This window comes from Rhinoderma darwinii, chromosome 2, assembly GCF_050947455.1.
Source record: "Rhinoderma darwinii isolate aRhiDar2 chromosome 2, aRhiDar2.hap1, whole genome shotgun sequence".
In the NCBI taxonomy this organism is placed as follows: domain Eukaryota; kingdom Metazoa; phylum Chordata; class Amphibia; order Anura; family Rhinodermatidae; genus Rhinoderma; species Rhinoderma darwinii.
In genome coordinates, this window is record NC_134688.1 from 238165147 (window position 1) to 238189721 (window position 24575).

The 24575-nt window shown below is 40.1% G+C and overlaps 1 protein-coding gene across 4 annotated transcripts in view; it reads right to left on the reverse strand.

The window, feature by feature from the left end:
* Window positions 1–24575, reverse strand: part of SRRM3 (serine/arginine repetitive matrix 3) — a 371076-nt gene that overhangs the window by 16674 nt on the left and 329827 nt on the right. For 3 of the 4 annotated variants that reach the window (XM_075852984.1, XM_075852986.1, XM_075852983.1), the window contains 3 exons: window positions 20915–20965; window positions 18163–18267; window positions 11741–11924 (listed from right to left, as the gene is read on the reverse strand). In XM_075852984.1, coding sequence (XP_075709099.1) covers window positions 11741–11924; window positions 18163–18267; window positions 20915–20965 — 340 coding nt within the window. The remainder of the gene's footprint in view (window positions 1–11740; window positions 11925–18162; window positions 18268–20914; window positions 20966–24575) is intronic. The other variant, XM_075852985.1, reaches the window with a different exon arrangement.

Below are 24575 nucleotides of genomic sequence, written 5' to 3' on the forward strand. Positions count from 1 at the left end.
AATAGCAGCTGTCCCTGGGATGTGGGGAGTGCATTTTGAATACATTTCAGCAGTCAGTATTCTGTCTACAGTATAGCTGGCTAAGGATGTTGTAAGACAGTCTGCGGCAGTGGTGTAAAATAATCAATCCTGCAAACTGTCAGTGTAGCTGGAGAATCAACCGGAGAAAATAGAAATTGTAAAGATTGTTTTGAAAAACTGTCAAATGGTAAAACTTTCCTTCTTGCCTAGTTCAACCAATCATAGTGCAGTTTTCCGTTTTCCAGAGCAGTTTAGAAATGTAAACGTGTCTCTGATTGGTTGATATAGGCAACAAGGGCAGTTTTTCTATTAGACAGTTTTAATAAATGTGGCCTCATGTTGTAAAACACAATTTGCAGCCTCGAAGACACATATGTATGACACCTGAGACCTGTCATTCAGTTGAGGCACTGTGTATTTACAATGCACTTTAATAAATGTCATGTGTATATATGTGCACTTGTGCTCCCCTGTCTAGTCGCAGGCTGCATGGCATCCGAGGGAATATGATTTTGCAGTGGTTTTTATGCAACTTATGATAATTGCTCCTAACTATAAATTATTTAGGCATTGCAGTAAATGCAAATAAAAACTATATAATAGACAACGTCACAGTTTTGTACAATACTGTGCATCCAGAAAACATAGTAACAAATAAAAAAATATAAAAAAGAAATGTTTAAAAATATTCACTAATCTATTGTCTAAGAAATAAATGGTGATACTGTCACTACACAGATATTACTTATATTTTTTCAAGCCCACAACAAACTTGGATAGTATTGTCTTTAGGACCAAATTAATAGAAAACTTTGCCAACAACAAGTAAAAAACATGAAAACTTTGGTATATAAATACAGGGTTATGCGCACTCCTACTGTTCATGAAGCCCTCGATTCCATGCCAGGATTTGAAACAAAACATGGTGACCTGCTGGACTTTTGATCATCCACAGTAGGGAAGATATACAGTGAAGGAAATAAGTATTTGATCCCTTGCTGATTTTGTAAGTTTGCCCACTGTCAAAGTCATGAACAGTCTAGAATTTTTAGGCTAGGTTAATTTTACCAGTGAGAGATAGATTATATAAAAAAAAAAAAACAGAAAATCACATAGTCAAAATTATATATATTTATTTGCATTGTGCACAGAGAAATAAGAATTTGATCCCCTACCAACCATTAAGACTTCAGCCTCCTCCAGACCAGTTACACGCTCCAAATCAACTTGGTGCCTGCATTAAAGATAGCTGTCTTAAATGGTCACCTGTATAAAAGACTCCTGTCCACAGACTCAATTAATCAGTCTGACTCTAACCTCTACAACATGGGCAAGACCAAAGAGCTTTCTAAGGATGTCAGGGACAAGATCATAGACATGCACAAGGCTGGAATGGGCTACAAAACCATAAGTAAGACGCTGGGTGAGAAGGAGACAACTGTTGGTGCAATAGTAAGAAAATGGAAGACATACAAAATGACTGTCAATCGACATCGATCTGGGGCTCCATGCAAAATCTCACCTCGTGGGGTATCCTTGGTCCTGAGAAAGGTGAGAGCTCAGCCGAAAACTACACGTGGGGAACTTGTTAATAATCTCAAGGCAGCTGGGACCACAGTCACCAAGAAAACCATTGGTAACACATTACGCCGTAATGGATTAAAATCCTGCAGTGCCCGCAAGGTCCCCCTGCTCAAGAAGGCACATGTACAGGCCCGTCTGATGTTTGCAAATGAACATCTGGATGATTCTGAGAGTGATTGGGAGAAGGTGCTGTGGTCAGATGAGACTAAAATTGAGCTCTTTGGCATTAACTCAACTCACCGTGTTTGGAGAAAGACCTATGACCTATGACCCAAAGAACACCGTCCCCACTGTCAAGCATGGAGGTGGAAACATTATGTTTTGGGGGTGTTTCTCTGCTAAGGGCACAGGACTACTTCACCGCATCAATGGGAGAATGGATGGAGCCATTTACCGTCAAATCCTGAGTGACAACCTCCTTCCCTCCACCAGGACATTAAAAATGGCTCGTGGCTGGGTCTTCCAGCACGACAATGACCCGAAACATACAGCCAAGGCAACAAAGGAGTGGCTCAAAAAGAAGCACATTAAGGTCATGGAGTGGCCTAGCCAGTCTCCAGACCTTAATACCATCAAAAACTTTTTGAGGGAGCTGAAGATCCGAGTTGCCAAGCGACAGCCTCAAATTCTTAATGATTTACAGATGATCTGCAAAGAGGAGTGGGCCAAAATTCCATCTAACATGTGTGCAAACCTCATCATCAACTACAAAAAACGTCTGACTGCTGTGCTTGCCAACAAGGGTTTTGCCACCAAGTATTAAGTCTTGTTTGCCAAAGGGATCAAATACTTATTTCTCTGTGCACAATGCAAATAAATATATATAATTTTGACTATGTGATTTTCTGTTTTTTTTTTTTTTTTATATATAATCTATCTCTCACTGGTAAAATTAACCTAGCCTAAAAATTCTAGACTGTTTATGTCTTTGACAGTGGGCAAACTTACAAAATCAGCAAGGGGTCAAATACTTATTTCCTTCACTGTAAGCACTGACTTTAAAAGCTTAGGTAATGTGTCAAGATCAGTAAGATAACCTGAATACGGTGCTACATCCTATTAAGAAAAAAACTGTACAGTATATATTTTATAGCTAAAGCATCATACCAACATCCAAGTACACACATAGATAGGTCATTCTATAGCTATATGTGTGTGTGCGTGTGTGTGTGTGTGTGTGTGTGTGTGTGTGTGTGTGTATATATATATATATATATATATATATAATATATATAAATATATATATAATCTCAATCAGCATGTATTGTATTAATGCATAGTTGGATATTACATGGCATAACTAGATAACAAGTTTTGATTTTCTAAAAGGTTTTAATAGTTTGCACGCTAGATACTGAACTGAAATAATGTAAAAAAAATTGAAAGAAATCAAACATTAACATTGAAAAAAGCTATTGTGCTTCAACAGGCTCATCTTCAGATGTGAACGTGCAGAGGTAGACAAATACCTACCTTCTTTAATTGTCAGAAACAGGAATGGAACAATAACAGAAAAGAATAATCTCCACATTTGGAGTGCAGAATGGAGGAAAAAGACAATGACTCTTTTAGTAATGTGTTTCACATCCCTTCACTAGAAATAGTTTTCTTTTTCCAATTATATACATCAGCTAATGTGCTAAACCATCTTTAAAATTTGGTATTTAATTTTAAGGGAGGGAAGAGGAGGTGAAAAGAAACAGGTATGAAACTTTTATCTGGTTTCATTAAACATTATGGGCATGCAGTGTCACCAGCAAAACAAATATGTAACAACTCAAGGGCCCCCCACCAACCTGGAGGCCCTCAGAGGAAAGTCAAGAAGTGAGAAAGTAGCAGAAGTGGAAGCCAACCAGTATGAAATGGAAACTTGAATTTCTATTTAAAAGGGAAGTCAACTAGTTCCTGGTGTTGAAAATACTTGCTGTTTTTACCCTCCATACACTAATAACATGTCAAACAAGCAAGTCCAGTAAAATTCCTTTACTCCAGCATGAGAAAATTAGGAGTCTTGTAAAGCTAACGGCAGAAGACTGAGCTGAGATAATCAAGTATTAGAGGGGTAGTCTGGGATTAGTAAAAAAAAAAAAAAAAGGTTTCTTTTTCCAGAAATAGAACCAGCGCCACTCTTGCCCATGGGATCTGTCTGAAATTGCAGTTCAGTCGCCTCCAGGTGAATGAGCCTGAGCTTCAATACCAGGCATTGACAAGGGTGATGCTGTTTCTGGAAAAAAGCAAAGTTCTTTTCTAATCTCAGACAAACTCATTACGGTTCTCTGAATATATATATATATTTAAAAAAAAAAAACAGTAATAGTAGCCTTTGTATTTTATGATATCTTTCCAAAAGTTTTAATAGTTAAATATAATTTTTTTTAATAACAGGATATTTAATAATCCAGCAGCTGCCAGGTTCTGTTAATGTCGGATTAAAGGAATTTTACTGTATTCCGTGTATTGTAGAACACAGATAGGCTACGCCATTAATGATAACTTCATAGTTTTCTCTGTGAAGGCTGCAATGATGCTAACATTTAGTCCTTCATATTATAGCTTCAAAAAAGTTTACACCCTTTCTATAAAAATAACCCGTCAAACTGTGCCTAATGTAATAGACTTTGCAGTGTTCTGTGAAGCTATATTTTAAACTGACACATGATAAAATGTGCTGTATGAATTTTTTTTATCCCCCTTATGACATATATTTACAATATTGAAATGCAAATTAACAATCAGCATGTTAAACCTGCTTGCCCTGAAATGTGCAGTTCATGAAATGTTTTTCATGATTTAAAATTTAGACTTGATGCAGAAATTAACCTACATACCTAATAAACCATATAATGCTAGGAGGATACTACCAAACTCTAAATCTCCATTTTAAAATGTTAATTTTTTTGACCTATGAAAAGGTATAGGCATGCTATGTTAACATATAATACACATAAAGACTATATATATATATATATATATATATATATATATATATATATACTTTAGGAGTTATAATAGATCAAATTCAGGGACCAAGTCTTGAGGCTTGTTACCCATGTTAGTCACTATATTATTTTGCTAAAACAAATTAAGATTATTTTTTTTCGCTGGCTATTGTGTAAATCGGACTACAAATTCATATAACATTTCATCCATCTTTATCTACAGGACTATCAAAGAAAAAAACTATTTAAAATAATCAGTTATCTTCCCTTTTAAATTAGCTACAAAAATAGAAATATGTATAGTTATAAGAAAAAAAATCTCCATAACTACTAAAATGCCCACAATGACAGACACACAAAAAACAAAACTCTAAAACATCACAGGAAAAAAAAAAAGGAAAATTGCACTTCTGTTATGGGAAAGAAAATGAAGAAATGAGTGAAAATACACTAATGAGACCACTGCTCCCTAAAATAAAGTCAAAGTATTACCGCTTTTCAAATGAGAGGCTAAAGAAAAACACAGATGAGATTAAAAAAAAATTAAATAAATTAATCTAAGATATACTTTTCTACGTCAACTAAGAAAGCATTCAGTTTTAAATATGTAAGACCTAACTCTTCAAAATAGCAAAAAAAATTATTGTTTGGATCCTACCCGTTCAGCTTTTAGTGTTGGTAAAACAAGACAGCTAAGCATATCTAATAAGTTAGTGAGTAGGTAGAAGAGAGAAAAGGGCTAAACGTGTGAAAATGTGAAGATACAACTTTTTTTTTTTATACCCAAGTGAAGGCGTGAATCAGAAAAGTGTAACATAAAAAATAGAGAAACAGAAAATAAAAGAAGTTATAAAGAAACAATGATTGAGAAAGAGACAAAAGTTCTTTAACATTATCATAATCTACTTAGTCATACTTTTGTTCTGCATTTCCAAGATACAAGAGTTATGCCAAAACTATAGTAATACCTATACCCCATAACAAAAAAAATCAACACATTAACATTATTTTATATGGAATCTTGCCACTTTAAGTATAATTCCCAGCAACTTTGCTCTAAGAAACACATAACATTCAGTTGTCAGATTTACCATTGCATAAACTGGTAATATGTTAATCAACAATTAGTACATCATTTAGAACACAAATTTATAATTAAAGTTCGACAGGAGGAACCATAGGTTTAAAACTCACATAGCTGGACCAGGTATTAAAGAGGTAATCTGAGATTAGTAAGAAAATCTTTTTTGTTTTATAGAAACAGCACCACTCTTGTACATGGGCTGTGTTAGTACAAGTTCTACATGAAAAACGACCCTTTAAGATACACATTACATACACATTAAAGAGGCCTGTCACTAGGTCATATAAGTTGAACTGAGTGACTGACCTGAATAGCGCTGTCTCTCTGATTCCAGTGCTGTTTTTTGTTTTCTTTTCCTGGACCCCCGCTCCAGAGATATGAGCCCACTGTTGTGTTTGCTCCCTATATGCGAATTTGCTGTAATTAGCTAATGGGGTGGAGCTAGCTTCTCTGCCTCCGACGCTGCCCAATCAGCGCAAGGCAGCTTGGGCATAGTTCACGTCCTGTTTGCTAACTACAGTAAATGAGCATATAGGGAGCCAACACAACATCGGGTCATATCTCTAGAATGGGGGGTCCAGGAAAAAATAAACAGCGCTGGAATCAAGGAGACAGTGCTATTCAAGTCAGTTACCCAGTTCAACATATATGACCTAGTCTCAGGTCCTCTTTAAATAGCTATCAGGTAAACTAACAACTTTTTTTTCCCAAGACCACCATAAACATGCATGCCTGCATGTTTATTTTAATGCGTAAAGGGGAATGACATCTACTGTCATGATAGTTAGGCGGACCCCATACACAGCAGGTCATCGATCCCGATAAGCAGTGGGTTTAGATGAGTTTTTTCTAATGTGTATGGGCACCTTTAGCGCTTTGAAATAGCAGGTTGTCAGAAGTATTTATGTCCAAGATGTCTTGCCCCTGTGCTCTGTCATCTTAGTTGTAAAGAGGCCATAGGCCTTAGGCCTAATTCACATGAACGTGTTCTGTCCGTGATACACGGTCCGCATGTCCCGGACCGAAGACAGTGCAGGGAGGAACGCTACTAGCATCATGGTTATGTACAATGCCAGGAGTCACTGCCTCGTAGCGGGAAAACTGTCCTGCACTGTAATCATCTTTTCAGCACGAGACAGCCTAGCCTCATAGCCGGCTCCCTGCACTGTGTTCGGTCCTGGAAATGCAGCCAACATGCGGTTGTGTGAATTAGGCCTAAGTATGAAATAAAAAAAGGGCTCTGGATAATTTACATATGGTGTTAAAGTAACCATGCTGTTTATACGACATCAAATATCTATTAAAATTCTGAACAGAATCAAGATGACCACTTGAAGGAAATATTATTTTATGTACATCTTTTGATAAGTGATGTGTGTTTAAAGCTAAAGCTGGCCATAGCTGTCAACTCATTAGCAACTATCTCCGCCAACCTCCCCACAAACATGTACATTTGGAGAGAGGGAGGCAAATCAACACCAGACACCTCTGTCACCATCTAATGCCCTGGCAGAATAAAGGATCGGATATGTTAAAATCCAAAATGCACCATCATTGTTGCCCCTGAGGTATGAGATCAGGGGACAGTCGTGCTGCCTCCATGTGTATGGGTAGCTTTAGTGTTTGTTAAGAACATGAATATGCATAATGTTAAACTGGCATTTAGAAATTAGTTTTGGCACGAAAGTCTTCCAGTATTATATATAGTGCAATAGAGAATAGTTGATAAAAATTTAAATGAACAAATTGTATAAATAATTAAAGCAAAACAGACTAGAAAGATATTAACAGGAAGGGAAACTCAGTTTTCTGCAGCTGATTGTTTAGCAAGTGACATGCCTGACCTCCATGCTCTTGTGCAGACCGGGCAGTGCTACTCTCCATTTTGCAGAAGGGCTGATGGTACATACTGATACATACCACCAGGCCATAACTTGCAGCTTGTTCCCAGCAGTGGGCCATGAATTTTTCAGTATACATTATTTTTTTTTCTGTATTGTTTCATCAAGTTAAATTAGCCACTTCAGTGTCCAGTAAAAGGGCTATCATCATAAAACTCCAAAGTACAAAAACTTATCTCACAACAATAATTCCGGAATTAAGAAAATGTATTTTCAGAGTTATAGGCTGGGTTCACACGAGCACATTAACGTCCGTAATGGACGGACGTATTTCGGGCGGAAGTCCCGGACCGAACTCAGTGAAGGGAGCCGGGCTCCTAGCATCATAGTTATGTACGATGCTAGGAGTCCCTGCCTCTCCGTGGAACTACTGTCCCGTACTGAAAACATGATTACAGTACGGGACAGTTGTCCTGCAGAGAGGCAGGTACTCCTAGCATCGTACATAACTATGATGCTAGGAGCCCGGCTCCCTGCACTGAGTTCGGTCCGGGACTTCCGCCCGAAATACGTCCGTCCATTACGGACGTTAATGTGCTCGTGTGAACCCAGCCTTAAGAAGTAACTGACAGGAACAATTTTCAGAATTTCTATGAAATATAAATTCTAAAATAACTTCTGAAAAAAAATGTGAAAAAATATAATACTCTATAATATGAAAATTATAAATGTAGATTTTAGTTAATGCATGCTACACTGTTTCCATAACTGCCATTCACTACTATGGGACTTATTTGGCGTTAAAACTTAGCTTATGGCTTCATCTTATAAACATCAATTAAAGTACCGCAAATTATATTTCTAAATGTGTTCATTTGTAGAATTCCATTTAAAATAATAACAAACATTTTTATTTTCCTACAGAAAATGGATTGAGCTAACAAAAGAAAAAAATTGTACTATTCTATTTTAAGTTAATTGCATGTGTGTATAAGGCACATTTCACACTGAGTATAGTCTTAGTTTGACGTATACATCAGGAAAAGCTCCCAACGTATACATTAAACGGAGGCTGTGACAGATGCCTAACATTGGCATACATCACCATAGACTATAATGGTATTAGTTCAATGGATACATCATGAACTTTCTCTTTTCATTACTTATCTGTTAAACGGATACCATTATAGCCTATGGGTGACAGAATCCACTGTTAGGCATCGGTTTAACAGATCTGTCTCCCATAAGCTATAATTGTATGTGTTTAATAGATACGTCATGAAAAGGGTCATGAAAGTACCCAACGTATACCACCCAACAGAGGCCATAAGAATATTATTTCGGGCACCCTCTGTATAATAGGGGATTATGGGTGCATTTGCCATATGCGCCGGGAGATTTCCCAACGTATATGTCAAATGTACAGGGAAAATGCAGTGAAAGGGGCCTAATTAATAGTGTGTGTCTTCTATATATTTAAACACTGTGGCGGAAGATTTATCAGAACAAATGCAACACAAAATTGCAGCAGTTGCCAACCAATTAGATATCAGCTCTCATTTTTTAGAGACATTTTGAAAAAATTAAAGCCACAACCTGATAGGCTGTTATGGGCAACTGCTCCACTTTTCCTTTGTATTAGTTATGATAAATTTGCCTTTGTGGGTCTATTCTTTGAAGAAACTGAAATGTATTAAATCTTGCCTTAAAATGATATGTATTCAATATTTTATATGATTCCTAACCATACAACATTTTCAACTTACAATGGTAATTCCTGGGCCATCATAAAATGAAACAACATTAACCTTACGATGGCACAGATAGTTATGATCTGCTACGCAAATAACTGGCTGGAAGATCCTGCCAATCAGTATATGCATTTTAGTGGTCTATATTAACAGTATAGTACAACGCTACATGTACTGTACTGATATCTATATGATCTGTACTGTACTGTTATCTACCTGTACTACATGTACTGTACTGCTCTCTACCTGTACTACATGTACTGTAATCCTCACTACCTGTACTGCACTGTTATCTGCCTGTGCTACATGTACTCTACTGCTCTCTACCTGTACTGCTCTCTATCTGTACTACATGTACTGCACTGTTATCTACCAGTACTACATGTACTGTACTGTTCTCTACCTATACTGTTATCTACCAGTATTACATTTACTGTACTGCTCTCTATCTGTACTAAATGTACTGCACTGTTATCTACCTGTGCTACATGTACTGTACTGCTCTCTACCTGTACTACATTTACTGTACTACTCACTACCTGTACTGCACTGTTATCTACCAGTACTACATTTACTGTACTACTCTCTATCTGTACTACATGTACTTCACTGTTTTCTACCTATACTACATGTACTGTACTGCTATCTACCAGTACTACATTTACTGTACTGCTCTCTATCTGTACTACATGTAATGCACTTCTATCTACTTATTCTACATGTGCTTCTTATCTACCTGTACTACATCTACTGTACTGTGATCCACCTGGGCTACATGTACTGTACTGTTCTCTTCTTGTATTACATGTACTGTACTGCTCTCTACCTGTACTACACCCACTGTACTGCATGTACTGTACTGATTTTGCTTTTTACCTATGCCACATGTACTGTACTGCAATATACCTGTGATGCATGTGCTGTACTGTTATCTAACTGTACTACATGTACTTTACTGATTCATGATCGAGGAAGAACTTCTCCTTTTTCCTACCAGGTGAGGATGGCTCCATTTAAACATGTCGATTTTCAAAGTACAAACTAAGTACTAATTCCTATGATTAATCTACTTGTGAAATTTCTACAAAGTTATAATGAAGCATAAATAAGCATTAAAGTAACCCTTCGGTCAAAAATAAAAAAAATCAGTCTGCACATGATGTTTATATGTGTACCTTACTTTTACATTGTATAGTCTTTGTGCTTATTTGCTGTTACTACATATTTTCTACATTGAAGGGTCAACAGGCTGCTATCTACATGACAATTGAGTCAGCTGCATGGTAATTCCCCTACCTTACATATATATCAGTGGACAGGTACACACAACTAAGCCTCTCCCAGCCTGGGAAAGTAGTTAGAAACGATGCATCATGGAGCCTGACTGACAGAAACATTTGATATTTATACATGTTAACATCATCCAAGCGTTAGAATCACTGGTGTCTTACATGGGGGCAGTCATCATTGTAAAATTATGTGGTGATGGTGCGTGTGTACATTTCCTATACTGACTTCTAAGCAGCTCAGGACAGCACTGCTCTATTGTTATGGCCAGAACAGGCTTCAGCTGCGGCCTAGTAGGGGACACGAGTGGATCTCGGTAATGACACTATTCAGGCAAATTACATTTTGCGAGCTTGTAGAGCTATGACTCTAACCAAAAGCTGAATTTTTAGGTTTTGACTGGAGTGACCCTTCAAGTACATGTTCAATGGCTGCTCAATAGAATGTGAATTTGCATTGAAGAAGGGATTTAGGGAAGATCATTGTTAATCTCTGCAGAATATACGCAAGTGAAATGTATGCATGAAAGTGAATAGTCTTGTAATCATTGTCACCATAAAGGTCACATATCATATATATGAAAACCTTACACAGTGCACACATATTATTGAGTCATATGCACTTCATTCCTTTAAAAATGGGATTACATTTTTTTTACAGTGTCATCCAGAAATCATAATTTTATGTAAGTGGCTGAAATTATTCAAATATTTTCTTATAGAGATAGGTATCATATAATCTAGGTATATTTAAAGGGATGTACCTGCACTTACCGTAAATAGATAGGTACAGTACATCCAGACAAGTACTGTTTAAAAATATATATTTTTCCTATGCCACACACAAAAAGACTATGAGACGGTACCTAACACCTTTCATACTTACTCTTCAATTCTATTTTTTACTAATTTTATTCTTATTGATTGGACTAGAATTTAAGTGTGTACATTTAAGTATCTTCAGACATACAATAATGTGTCTCGATGAGTGTTTTTTTTTTTTTTTGGTAATTTTTAGAAATACAGTAGACTGTAAAGTGTGTGCCCCTAATTCAACAGTATTTGGCAGATAAAGATGTACCAGAGTTAAAGCTTTTCAGTATGAAGTCTCAGTGCAGGGGACTGATACATTACTTACTGGTAGAGAAGATAAAGATCGACAGAAAGGGAGTCTAGAGGTAGAACATACACAGTGGATACTTATGTAGATGGAAAACCACAAATGAGTACATACATCCAAATGCTTCTCTAGAATGACGCCATGTCCTTGACTGTGGTGACCATTGTGACTGCCACTCTTGTGCCCATTCTGGTGAGGCGTGGCAGATCGGCTGTTAGCAGTGCAGGAAGAGGACAGACTACGGCTGGATCGATGACTAGAAGGTTTCTGGTCATCCTGCCTATGTTTGGGGCTTTCTCTATAAGAAAATAGAAAGGATATATGATTTAAGGTTATGAAACAGGATGGACTGTATATCAATTCAGAAATTTGAAATCCCCAATGGTTCAGAACACTTTCTAACACGTATCCATAGAGTCCTATTAAACCAGCAGATGCCAAAAGGACACTCTTTTGGCATCTGCTAGGTCAATAGGGCTTTATGGATATGTGTCGAGGAGGTATACATCAATACATATATTTTTTTTTTTACTGTATAGGAAAGCGTAGTCTGCTGTGCTTTCCAACATAGTGGGCCAAAGCAAAAAGATTTATAACATGCGGTATACAGTTTTTAACATGGAGGCCTATGGACTATGTATGGTCAGCTTTAAAGTACAATCAGTGGGTATTAAAGTACACAAAGTAAAGTCAGAATAGTTTGTCGATATTAATGAATAAGAACAAACTACCACTACAGCACATAATTTTATGACAAAATCACATAAAGTAGACAAAGTGTTATATTCAGCAGTCAAGATTAGTTAAAATAAAGAACTTTCAATATGTATCCAGGTTGTGTGGAGCCATATATTAATAAATATCATGAAGTGACTTTAATGTGTCCTAAGGCCCCATTCAGATTGCGTTTTTCCCTCCATCAGGGGCATCCATCACACATAGGCTTCCATGTTAAAAAAAAAAAAACACTGTGGAATCACTCAAGATTAGAATAGGGTAGTCTACTGCTCTATTCCACCCTTCAAAAAAAAGTATACCAACATATACCAGCCCGACAGGGGCCAAAAGGACACTCTTTTGCCCTTTGTCAGGCTAATGGAGCCCTGTGGACACATTTAACAGGTATGTCAGGAGCTTCCCGATGTACTAGATAAACGAATGGCATAAACACGATGTGAATGGGGCCTAACAAATAAGCTGTGCTAAAATGCAGTGGGACAGTTGGTTATTCCTACATCATATTAGTGTACAATGCCTGGAACCAGTTACTTTTAAATAAGGGCAGTTACCATGAAAATCTGTCACATAATTTCTATGGAAAAGAAGGGTAAAGAGGATGCTGGGAAAACGTATAATATCCCTGTACACCGATCACTAGCAATAGCGATCTAGTGAATTTTATATGGGGAAGTGCTTTGACTATGTGCAGGTGCAACGTACCAGCAGGGGCCGAGAAATATACATCTTAAACTGAAATGGTTAAATTTATGTGTTACAAGTTGATCAGATATTAATCTACAAAATTAGAATTGCTACATACAGCAGAATCAGGATTGATTTTATGAGCTAAATTTCAATGGTTGAACTAACGATGAGGAGGGAAGTGCAAATCTGGATGCTGGTCATGGGGCTCATGTGATACATTTGGATTTTGAAAAAGCATTTGATACTGTACCACACAACAGCCTCGTACTAAAGCTACAGAGGCAGGGACTGGGGGACAATGCGTTTGGATAAAGAATTGGTTAAAGTACATAAAACAAAGAATAATTATGAATACTCAAAAGTCAGCAGTGTGGTACTACAAGGATCTGTGTTAGGCCCAATTTTTATTAATTTCTTTATTAATGACCTTATAGTTGGGATTGATAGTAAGGTGATAGTTTTTGCTGGCGATACAAAACTTTGTAGGATACTTAAAGAGGCTCTGTCACCAGATTCTCAAATCCCTATCTCCTATTGCATGTGATTGGCGCTGCAATGTAGATAACAGTAAGGTTTTTTTTGGTTTTTTTTAAACGGTAATTTTTGGCCAAGTTATGAGCTATTTTATATATATGCAAATGAGGTTTGAAATGGACAACTGGGCGTTTTTTTTTTCGTTATGTCCAACTGGGCGTGTATTGTGTTTTTAACTGGGCGTGTTTACGTGTATGACGCTGACCAATCAGTGACCAGTCAGCATCATACACTCATCTCCATTGATTTACACAGCAGCGATGTACAGCCACATAAACAGAGATTAACGTTAATCAAGTGTCCTGATAATGAATACACATGATCATCCAGCCTGGACGTCATGTGTATTCAGAATCCTGACACTTCTGACTCTTTTCTTTGAGATTTCTAGCAGCGGAAACTAAATCTCGCGAGATTACGGAGGTAAACGAGATTCGTTTCCCTTGCTGCAAATCTCACAGAAAAGATTCAGAAGTGTCAGGATTCTGAATACACATGACGTCCAGGCTGGATGATCATGTGTATTCATTATCAGGACACTTATGAATCTTTTCTGTGAGATTTGCAGCAAGGGAAACGAAATCTCGTTTACCTCCGTAATCTCGCGAGATTACGAGTGGCTTGCGGGAATCTCACAGAAAAGAGTCAGAAGTGTCAGGATTCTGAATACACATGACGTCCAGGCTGGATGATCATGTGTATTCATTATCAGGACACTTGATTAACGTTAATCTCTGTTTATGTGGCTGCACATCGCTGCTGTGTAAATCAATGGAGATGAGTGTATGATGCTGACTGGTCACTGATTGGTCAGCGTCATACACGTAAACACACCCAGTTAAAAACACAATACACGCCCAGTTGGACATAACAAAAAAAAACGCTCAGTTGTCCATTTCAAACCTCATTTGCATATATATAAAATAGCTCATAACTTGGCCAAAAATGAACGTTTTTAAAAACAAAACAAAACGTTACTGTTATCTACATTGCAGCGCCGATCACATGCAATAGGAGATAGGGATTAGAGAATCTGGTGACAGAGTCTCTTTAAAACTCAGCTTTATTGTAAAATATTACAGAAATAACTTAAAGTGTAGCTAAACATTTGACAAACTTCTGAAATGTCATAGTGACATGTCAGAAGTTTGGATTGGTGGGGTCCGAGCACTGAGACCCCCACCAATTGCTAGAACAAAGCAGCCTAACCATTCACGTGAGAGCTCAGCCACTTCGTGTCTGTTTGTCATTTTCCGGAAAGCCGATGTATCGGAGTACGGGCTCATAGACTTTCTATTGAGTCCGAACACCGATACATTTATTTCCGGAAAAAAACGAACAGACACGAAGTGGCTGAGCGGTCACACGTGCGCTTCAGCTGCTTCATTCTAGCGACTGGTGGGGGTCTCAGTGCGCGGACCCCCACCAATCCAAACTTCTGACATGTCACTATAACATGTCAGAAGTTTGTCAATAAGCCGGCAGCATGGACAAAGACATGGAAGATGAATTTTAAAGTTGATAAATGTAAAGTCATACACTTAAGCCGCTGCAATAATATCAATGCATATAAATTAAATGGAAAAACCTGGGGATAAGAAAACGACCTGGGTATTCTTGTTACAAGTAAGCTAAGCAGCAGTACTCAATGTCAAGCAGCAGCATCAAAAGCAAATACGATTTTAGGGTGTATAACAGGAGAGATGAAAACCTGTGATCCAAATGTAATATTCCCCCTCTCTAAATTCCTTGTAAGGCCACATTTTTAATATCGGATTCAGTTTTAGGCTCCACATGGTAAAAAAAGGTAAATGAGTGCTGGAGAAGGTTCAAAGGCAGGCGACTAGATTATTAAATGAGGCTAAAAAATTTAGCTTGCTCATCTTTAAAAAAACAGATGCCTTAAAGAGAAGCTTTCACCTCCCCAAACATGGGCAGCTGAGTGCAGCATGTTATAGGAAAGGCTTCACAAACACGGTGCCACGTAAAATAATTTTTCTAATTCCCTCCGTTATTTACATATCGGTGCCGTTATATTTGGCGCCCGATATGTAAATAAGCCCCTGAACTGTCAATGGGGTGTTTCTAACTGACAGGCAAGCTGGCGTGATGTCTTCGCTCTGACACTGTCCAATCAGCTGCGGACACTGTCAGGGCGGCTTGCGCTGTGTTCCCTCCCGCGAGAACACACACAGACTTGGTGGTTGTGCTGAAGATAGCGTGTGCGCGACAGCCCTCACGCATGCGAGCACGGCCGTTCGCTCGCACATAGACGTTACCACTCCCGCCACCACTGAATGAGAAGAGAAGAGAAGAGGAGCAGACACAGAGACGAGGATAAGAAGCAGAGATGACGAGGAGGAGATCTACTTACATCCGTCGATGTGCGCGCCCACGCTATCTGCAGCACAACCACCAAGTCTGTGTGAGTTCTTGCGGGAGAGAACACAGCGCAAGCCGCCCTGACACTATCCGCAGCTGATTGGACAGTGTCAGAGCGAATACATCACGCCCCCTTGCCTGTTAGTTAGTTAGTTAGTTCGTTAGTTAGTTAGAAACGCCCCATTGACAGTTCACGGGCTTATATACATATAGGGCGCCAAATATAACAGCACCAATATGTAAATAACGGAGGAAGTTAGAAAAATAATTTTACGTGAGACTGGGTTTGTGAAGCCTTTCCTATATAACATGCTGCACTCAGCTGCACATGTTTGGGGAGGTGAAAGGTTCTCTTTAAAGGTGATCTTATTAACATGTATAATTATATGTGTGGTCAATACAAAGAACCGGCACACGTTTTATTATTTTCAAGGACTTTACAAAAGGTCATGGGGCATTCATGTCGTGTGGGGGGAAAGGCGATTCATACATCAATATAAGGCTACTTTCGGAGGAGCGAGTCCGATTTGCGTGCGTAAAAAACGCAGCGTTTTTCCTAGATTTCTTGTCCGTGTGCGTTGCGTATTGGCATCAGTGTTCTTTGCGTGTGGCATGCGTTTATCACAAGCCGTGCAAGCACTTAATTTTTTTTAACGTTTATTTCTCTGCTTTTCTATGTATTTGATGCGTGAAACACAGACAGCACACATATATTGTCTGTGAGCTGTCCGTTGTTTCCACACACCCATAGACTTCAATGGGTGACTAGGTGCATGAAAACGCACCAATATAGGACATGCAGTGAGTTTCACGCAACGGACACCCGCTGCGTGAAAACTCCGCATGTCTTAATAGCCCCATTGAAATCAACGGGTCCGTGTGCTGTGCGTTATTTCAATGCACAACACACGGACGAGTATTACGCTCGCCTGAATTACAGTTAGAGTAGTCAAAGTATGGAAACTATGTCAGCATTTAAAAAGGGCTAGATAATTATCTAGAAATTAATGATGTTTAATATATTGAGAGGGGTTGAACTTGATGGACCTTTGTCTTTTTTTAACCAATGAACTATGAGACTGCAAAGGATAAAAGGGAAAATGCATAATGCAAACATTTTATTTCAGATTTCTGTCCATTATTTATTTGATAATTCTTACAAAATGAAAAGTAAGTGCAGGAGAGTTTGTTCAGTCAGGTAGGGAAGAAGGAGGAGGCAAGTGGAGTCTTCTATGTGATGGGGTGCTGTGGGACTGCAGGTACTATGTGTGTACTGTAGGAACTCAATGGGTAATATAATTTGATATAATTTACCATTTATCTGGGCAATGTATGGTACTCCCTAGGTATAATCATACACTATTTATCTGAATGATATATAGCCCATTTTTGGGCACTGTTCTGAACAATATGGGCTCTGTATGGCTCTATGTGTACACAGTATAGCAGTGACTAGCTGACTGGGTGCTCTTTGTCACTATGTGTTTTTTGTGGGACAGAATAGCACAATTTGACTCTTTGTGGACACATTATTGCACTTTGTCATTAGTTTGATGTTGGCAACGGCACTCTCTGGCTGCTGTTTGGCACTATGTCAACATAGTATGGCACTGTATGGTGCTTTATGGGCACAGAATAGCAGTATCTACACACTGTTTACCTGGATATGGTCCTACACTATGTCTCTATGTTGGCAAAATATAAGGCTCTATGTGGGCAAAGTATGACACTATGTACGTATTTGTTAGGATTTATGCACTGCATGACACTATCTGGACACTATCTGGCACTGAAAGTGAACACTAAGCATTATAAGTGCAATATGCAATGGGTAAGGTACAGCACTATCTGGAAACTGCAATGCTCTCTTCGTGGCTGTATATTTAGGTGTCACTTCGGCAGAGCGTAGAAATTGGCTGTTCCATTTTTCTCTCTAACAAACATTTGAGGAATGTCCCCTGTGAGCATAGACAGCATATTGGCTGAATCTAATGTGTGGGCACTGTGGCTGCTACTTTTATGGGGGCTTTATTATGAGGGCATTGATTGTAAATGGCAAGTGTATACATGTCTGTTTGCCTGAATACTTGTACATCTTTATGTGAACCTTCACCTTGACACCTGCATTAAATTGCCAAGTTCTTTTGAGAATAAAAACGATTGTACATAAAAATAGAAAAGAAAAATCTAATTACCTGCATGTTGACTTAGAGGTGCTGTAATCAGAAGACGGAGAAGCACTGTGAGAACTGCAACTGCTGTGCCTGTGGGTTCTATGGACAGTTGATCCACTATGTGATCTGCCAAAAATAATTAAATAATGAAAGGAATTATAGACACTATTTTAAATCACCAAATCTATACACTTGATAGGTTAAGCAACAATAGCTTAATAAGCAATAAAATACATGCAATGAGTCCGTGATAGATTGGATGTTTTGTTGTGATATTCCAGTGGGGGACAGAAAGTGACACAATAACCTATTTTAATTGAAGCTCTGTTATACAGTATGTATCTGTCCAGTAAGCTTTATAGAACAGGCTGTGATTTACTCTGCTACAGTAATGACTCAACACAAGATATAATCCTGATTTATGTGTAAAGGAAAGCCTCATAATATAAATATTTTCTTGTTTTCTTTCTTTTCATCCTTTTTTAGACAAAATGTACATTAGATGTGTTCATTTCATTGCAATCTATTAACATCACACCAACACATATTGTAATCTCTTTAATTTGTTTGTGGACTGTCAATATATTTACCTTGCATATTTACCTGGGTACTCAGCCATATAACTAAGGATATGGCCATGCATGTTCTTCTTTACATTCTAAATGAGCCATCTACTCAATAAACCTAGTAACTAGAGATCTTTTTCTTTTTTTTTGCCAACATATGCTGAATACAATATTATATCAGAGATTAATCAGACATACAGTACAAAAGTTGTATTTAGCAGTTAGTTTAAAGGAGTTGTCCCACAAAGGACATTTATTACCTATCCATAGGATAGGTGATAATGTTTGAGCGCTGAGGACCCCACCATTGGGACCCTCAAGATCACTAGAACAGGTGTCCAGAGTACCCCCTTCATTCTCACTGCACGAGTCATGCATGCGCCCTGCCGCTCCATTCACAGTCTATGGGGCTGACGGAAACAATTGAGTACAACGCTATCCTGTGAATAGGTGATAAATGTTTTTCGTAGGACAACCCCTTTAAGCTCTGTTATATATCATTGGGAATTGAGTTTTAAAGTGGTACAAGCCTTTATTCTGTATTCTGAATTAAATTATGACTAGAGCATTTTTAAGAACAGTTTTAAAGATTGGTGTGGATCACCTGTTACACAATATTATATCGTGTCCAAGAGACCACATTGGTGTACACCACCAAGTTAATTTGAGTTAGATCAGGAAAGGAAAAGGGGGAAAAAAGCATGTGGTCTGTGAATAAATTAATAAATAACTTTTATTGTTTTTACATTAAAAGGAACAATTGATTAAAAGGTCCAGTGGTGCAAAATGGTATGTGTGAGTGACCCCTCAGTTCACACACCCTTGGCTATGAATTAATGATAAGGTAGTATATAATATGGCTGTCAGTATGCTCCGTTAGCAGTACTTGGTGATTAGACTGTAACTGCCACAAATTGCAATGCAGATGAATGAAGCTATTGAGCTATAAATTGTGCCGATCACTCTGTCTTGAAATTGAGACTGACTGTGTTACTTAGATTGAAGTTGTGTCTGTTGCACTATGCAGCGATTAGCGCAGCTAGGCTGGTGTTGAAATGCCCTGCTGCGTAATGGAAAGGAAATTAGTTATATAATGTAGTAAGCGAGGTAAGGCCCCGCAACCCTGCGTTAGTGTTGGTGTAACAATGTGAACAGTCACTTAACCGCACCCTCACGCTGGTGTCCCTGCGAGTCAGAGCAGCAGCGTGGGGAACGGCCGTGTGTGTAGATAAGAATACTCTCAGCTGTCAGCTAAGAGGCAATGAGTCATTCACAATGGTGACTCTGCTTTGTGACAGTCGCCGTCCTCAGCTGTCAGCCGAGAGGCAGTGTCACATTGACCGCCTGCAAGTTGCCTATGTGCTAAAGCAGAGTATGCCTCAGCACAAATCAGGGCAAGAGCAGAGCGGCAAGGGCTGAGGTCCGAGACCGAACCTCACCCCGAGAGCGACTGTATGTGTGCGGCGGGGCTGCTGTCAGTACCCGCAGGTGAATATGAAGCACCACCGGGAGCCGGCACTGAGCCAGACAGAATTCACCCAGCTGATTGTAAGCAACAGCAGGGCGCACTTCAGCCTCGAGCACGGACGACCAGCAAGCAGCTAGCAGCCGTGAACGCACATGAGAGGATCGTTGAGCGAATGGTGTAGCCTAGACAGCTGGGGCCAAGTAGTGCACCCGAGGATTAGTTAAAAGTTGTTGCTAAGCACCCGACGCGCGTTTCTAGAAGAAGCCAGAATTCTGGCGAAACGCGCGTCGGGTTCCTGATCTAACTTAAGAACAGTTTTATTTCACTATGTTTTTAAATTAAGTCAGTACATGGCTTGTACATGTGTTCTTTTTCTTTATTTTTGCATGTTATATGACCTTAATAGGGGCCTATACCACATATATAGTCTACAACATACAAATAGAATGACTCTGTAACACAAATTAAGCTATTGCATTGTGAAAAAACATGCATAAATTTAAAAAAAAAAACTCTGGAAAGAGATCTATAGACTACATTATAGCCATGTCATAACTTTCCATTCTCAAAAATATGTAATAATCTCAAGAAGTGAAAATATCTTATTGCTTTGAAAATAGAGATAAATTATATTGGATCTGCCATCAATGCATAATTGGTGGGGATCCATACATAAGCTTGTAATATTGGGTTAACATGATTTATTTTCACACATGTGAAAGAACAGAAATATCCGTACCTCTTTCTGTCCTTAGATTTATCTTTCCTTTTGTTCTTAAGGCTTCTAGATCTATGGGAATTTTAAGAATGCAAAATAAGATATTTTAGTTAGCAAGTAAGTGAGTGATACAGAAAATAGATAATAATAGTTAAAATAGAAAAAAACTTACTATATATTATTAAGATGAGAAGAAACATATCTAATTATAGAAGGCTCCAGTTATAAAAAAAATATCTCAATGAAAACTGTATTAACAGTAAGACAGAAAAGTTAATTTATTATATTTATAGAGACCTATTAATATAATGTAATTTTGTTAATGGTGCGCTGAATGTCAATTTTATCTTGTCCTTATTTGTGGAAGAGGGACTGACCAAACTGACTGGACACCCAGAAATATGACTCTCTTCATCTTTATTATATTCGCAAATACACTCTTCAACATTAAAATTGCAAAACCAAGAAGGAAAAAATTTGGAATTGTGGAAATAACAGGATCGTTAGACATGATATGCAAACGATAAAAAAATGGAAACAAAATATTCTAAGTATCCAGTATGAGCGCCACGCGCAAAAATACACCCACTTACACGCCTTGGCATGCTAGCAATGAAGTTATTAATGGTTGTCTGAGGAATGCCACGCTGAATACACTTGGGCATGCAAATCATCAAGATTGGCTGCTGGCAGCTCCCTTTGCAATTTCCGACCAATGACGTCCCAGATGTGCCCGATAGCAGACAAGTACGGAGACGCGGCAGGCCATGGTAGCACATTTAGGCCACGCAGGTTACTCACAGTAATCCAGCAACATGCAGCTTGGCGTTCTGTTTAAAAACGAGTACTGGGGCACTTTGGATAAATGGTACCGCTGGTTCCACAATCAAATCAATGTAACGCAGAGCTGTTAGTGTACGTGAAATGAAGACTAGAGGGGTCTGGCTACTGTTGTAATGGCAGGAAGGAGGTGAAGGGAAAGTGAGCCCTAATCTACCCACCGCCCTGTCCCTGCCTACTTGCAACGACCCGCCCTAGGCGACGAGGTACAACTGGGCGGCGGTCCCTACGCTGGCTAAGTGCACAGGAAGACAAACAGGGAACACGCAAGGGAAGGGGCAGTAGCCACGGAACGCCACGAGGAAACGGGGCGGCGAACGAACAGTCAGGACCAGGACGAAGTGAGTACACCCGAGCGGGCACGGAGACAGAAGCAAGCCAGGGCAAGCAAGCAGGTCAAGCAGAACTGCAGCAAGGCAGAAGCACGGCAGAAGCAGGCTGGAGCAAGCAGCAGTGGGGCCAGGAATCCAAAAGAATTACAAGCACTGAGGGAGAGCACAGGGCAGGTAATAAAGGGCAGGGGGCGGAGCTAACTCCGAGAGACCAGGCCGCGATAGGCTCTCCCACTCCTGAGCCTGCCACCCTGGTTGGTGGGAGATGGTGTCCGTCGAACAGGTCTGGCCTCAGGTGTGGATTGATTAATTCCAGGAGTATTGCTAGATGAAGTACCTGGCAGATCCCTAACAGTACTCCCCCTTTTATGAGGGGCCACCGGACCCTTACTAAGGGGACCCGGTTTAGTGGGGAAGAGGAGGTGGAACCTCCTGATCAATACCCCAGCGTGAACATCACGGGCAGGTACCCAAGTCCTCTCCTCCGGCCCGTATCCTCTCCAATGGACCAGGTACTGGAGGGAGCCCTGGACCATCCTACTGTCCATAATCTTGGCCACCTCGAATTCCACCCCCTCAGGGGTGAGAACGGGAACAGGAGGTATCCTCGAGGGGGACCAGGACGGGGAGCAGCGTTTAAGGAGGGAGGCATGGAAGACGTCATGTATGCGAAAGGATGGGGGGAGCTCCAGACGGAAGGATACAGGGTTGAGGACTTCAATGATCTTATAAGGTCCAATAAATCGGGGAGCAAACTTCCTGGACGGGACCTTAAGGCGCAAGTTCCTGGACGACAACCAGACCAAATCCCCGACGACAAACCGGGGGTTAGCAGAACGTCTACTATCCGCCTGAATCTTTTGTGCGCTCTGGGACGCCTCTAGGTTCTTCTGAACCTGGGCCCAGACAGTGCACAGTTCCCGATGAACCTCCTCTACCTCAGGATTATTGGAACAACCAGGGGAGACGGAGGAGAACCTTGGGTTAAACCCGAAATTACAGAAAAACGGGGAGACCCCTGACGAGTTACTGACCCGGTTATTCAGGGAAAATTCAGCAAGGGGAAGGAATGAGACCCAATCGAATTGACAGTCAGAGATGAAACACCTTAAATATTGTTCCAGGGATTGGTTGGTCCTTTCCGTTTGGCCATTAGTTTCGGGATGGAAGGCGGAGGAGAAGGACAGATCAATCTCCAACTTTTTACAAAAAGCTCTCCAAAATAAGGAAACAAATTGTACCCCTCTGTCAGAAACGATATTGACTGGGGCCCCATGGAGACGCAGGATGTGTTTCACAAACAAAGAAGCTAACGTCTTGGCGTTAGGTAGCTTCTTAAGGGGCACAAAGTGGCACATCTTGCTGAAGCGGTCGACTACCACCCACACCACCGACTTGCCCTGAGATGGAGGCAAATCGGTGATAAAATCCATGGAGATATGGGTCCAAGGTCTCTGGGGAATGGGCAAGGAACGTAGTAGGCCCGCAGGTCGGGACCTAGGGGTTTTGGACCTAGCGCAAACCTCACAGGCGGCGACGTAAGCCCTAACATCTTTAGGCAACCCAGGCCACCAATAGTTTCTGGTAATGAGGTGTTTGGTGCCCAAGATGCCAGGATGACCAGATAGAGCGGAGTCATGGTTTTCCCTGAGTACCCTCAGCCGGTATTGCAGGGGAACAAACAGTTTGTCCCCAGGGACGTTCCCGGGAGCTGCACCCTGATCAGCCGCGATATCAGAAGCTAAATCAGAATCCGTGGCAGAGACGATTATACCAGGGGGTAAAATACAAGCGGGATCCTTCTCGGAAGGAGGATTGGCCATGAAACTACGTGACAGAGCGTCAGCCTTAATATTCTTGGACCCAGCCCTATAGGTAACCAAGAAATTAAATCTGGTAAAGAATAGTGCCCACCGAGCTTGTCTAGGATTAAGCCTCCGGGCCGATTCTAGGAAAACCAGATTCTTGTGATCCGTAAGGACCGTTACCTGGTGTCTGGCCCCCTCCAGGAAATGCCGCCACTCCTCAAAAGCCCATTTAATGGCTAGAAGTTCGCGGTTGCCAATATCATAGTTACTCTCCGTGGGCGAAAACTTCCTAGAGAAGTAAGCACAGGGGCGGAGATGGGTGAGGGAGCTGGTACCCTGGGACAAGACGGCCCCCACTCCCACCTCGGAAGCGTCAACCTCCACAATAAATGGCTCCTCTTGGTTGGGCTGAATCAGCACGGGGGCCGAGATAAAGCACTTCTTGAGAGTCTCAAAGGCCTGGACGGCCTCAGGGGGCCAATGGAGGACATCGGCACCCTTGCGGGTAAGGTCCGTAAGAGGCTTAGCGACGACCGAGAAGTTGGCAATAAATCTCCTGTAATAGTTGGCGAACCCTAAAAAACACTGTAACGCCTTAAGGGAGGCAGGTTGGACCCATTCCGCCACAGCTTGAACCTTGGCAGGGTCCATGCGGAATTCATGAGGAGTGAGGATTTGCCCTAAAAATGGTATCTCCTGTAC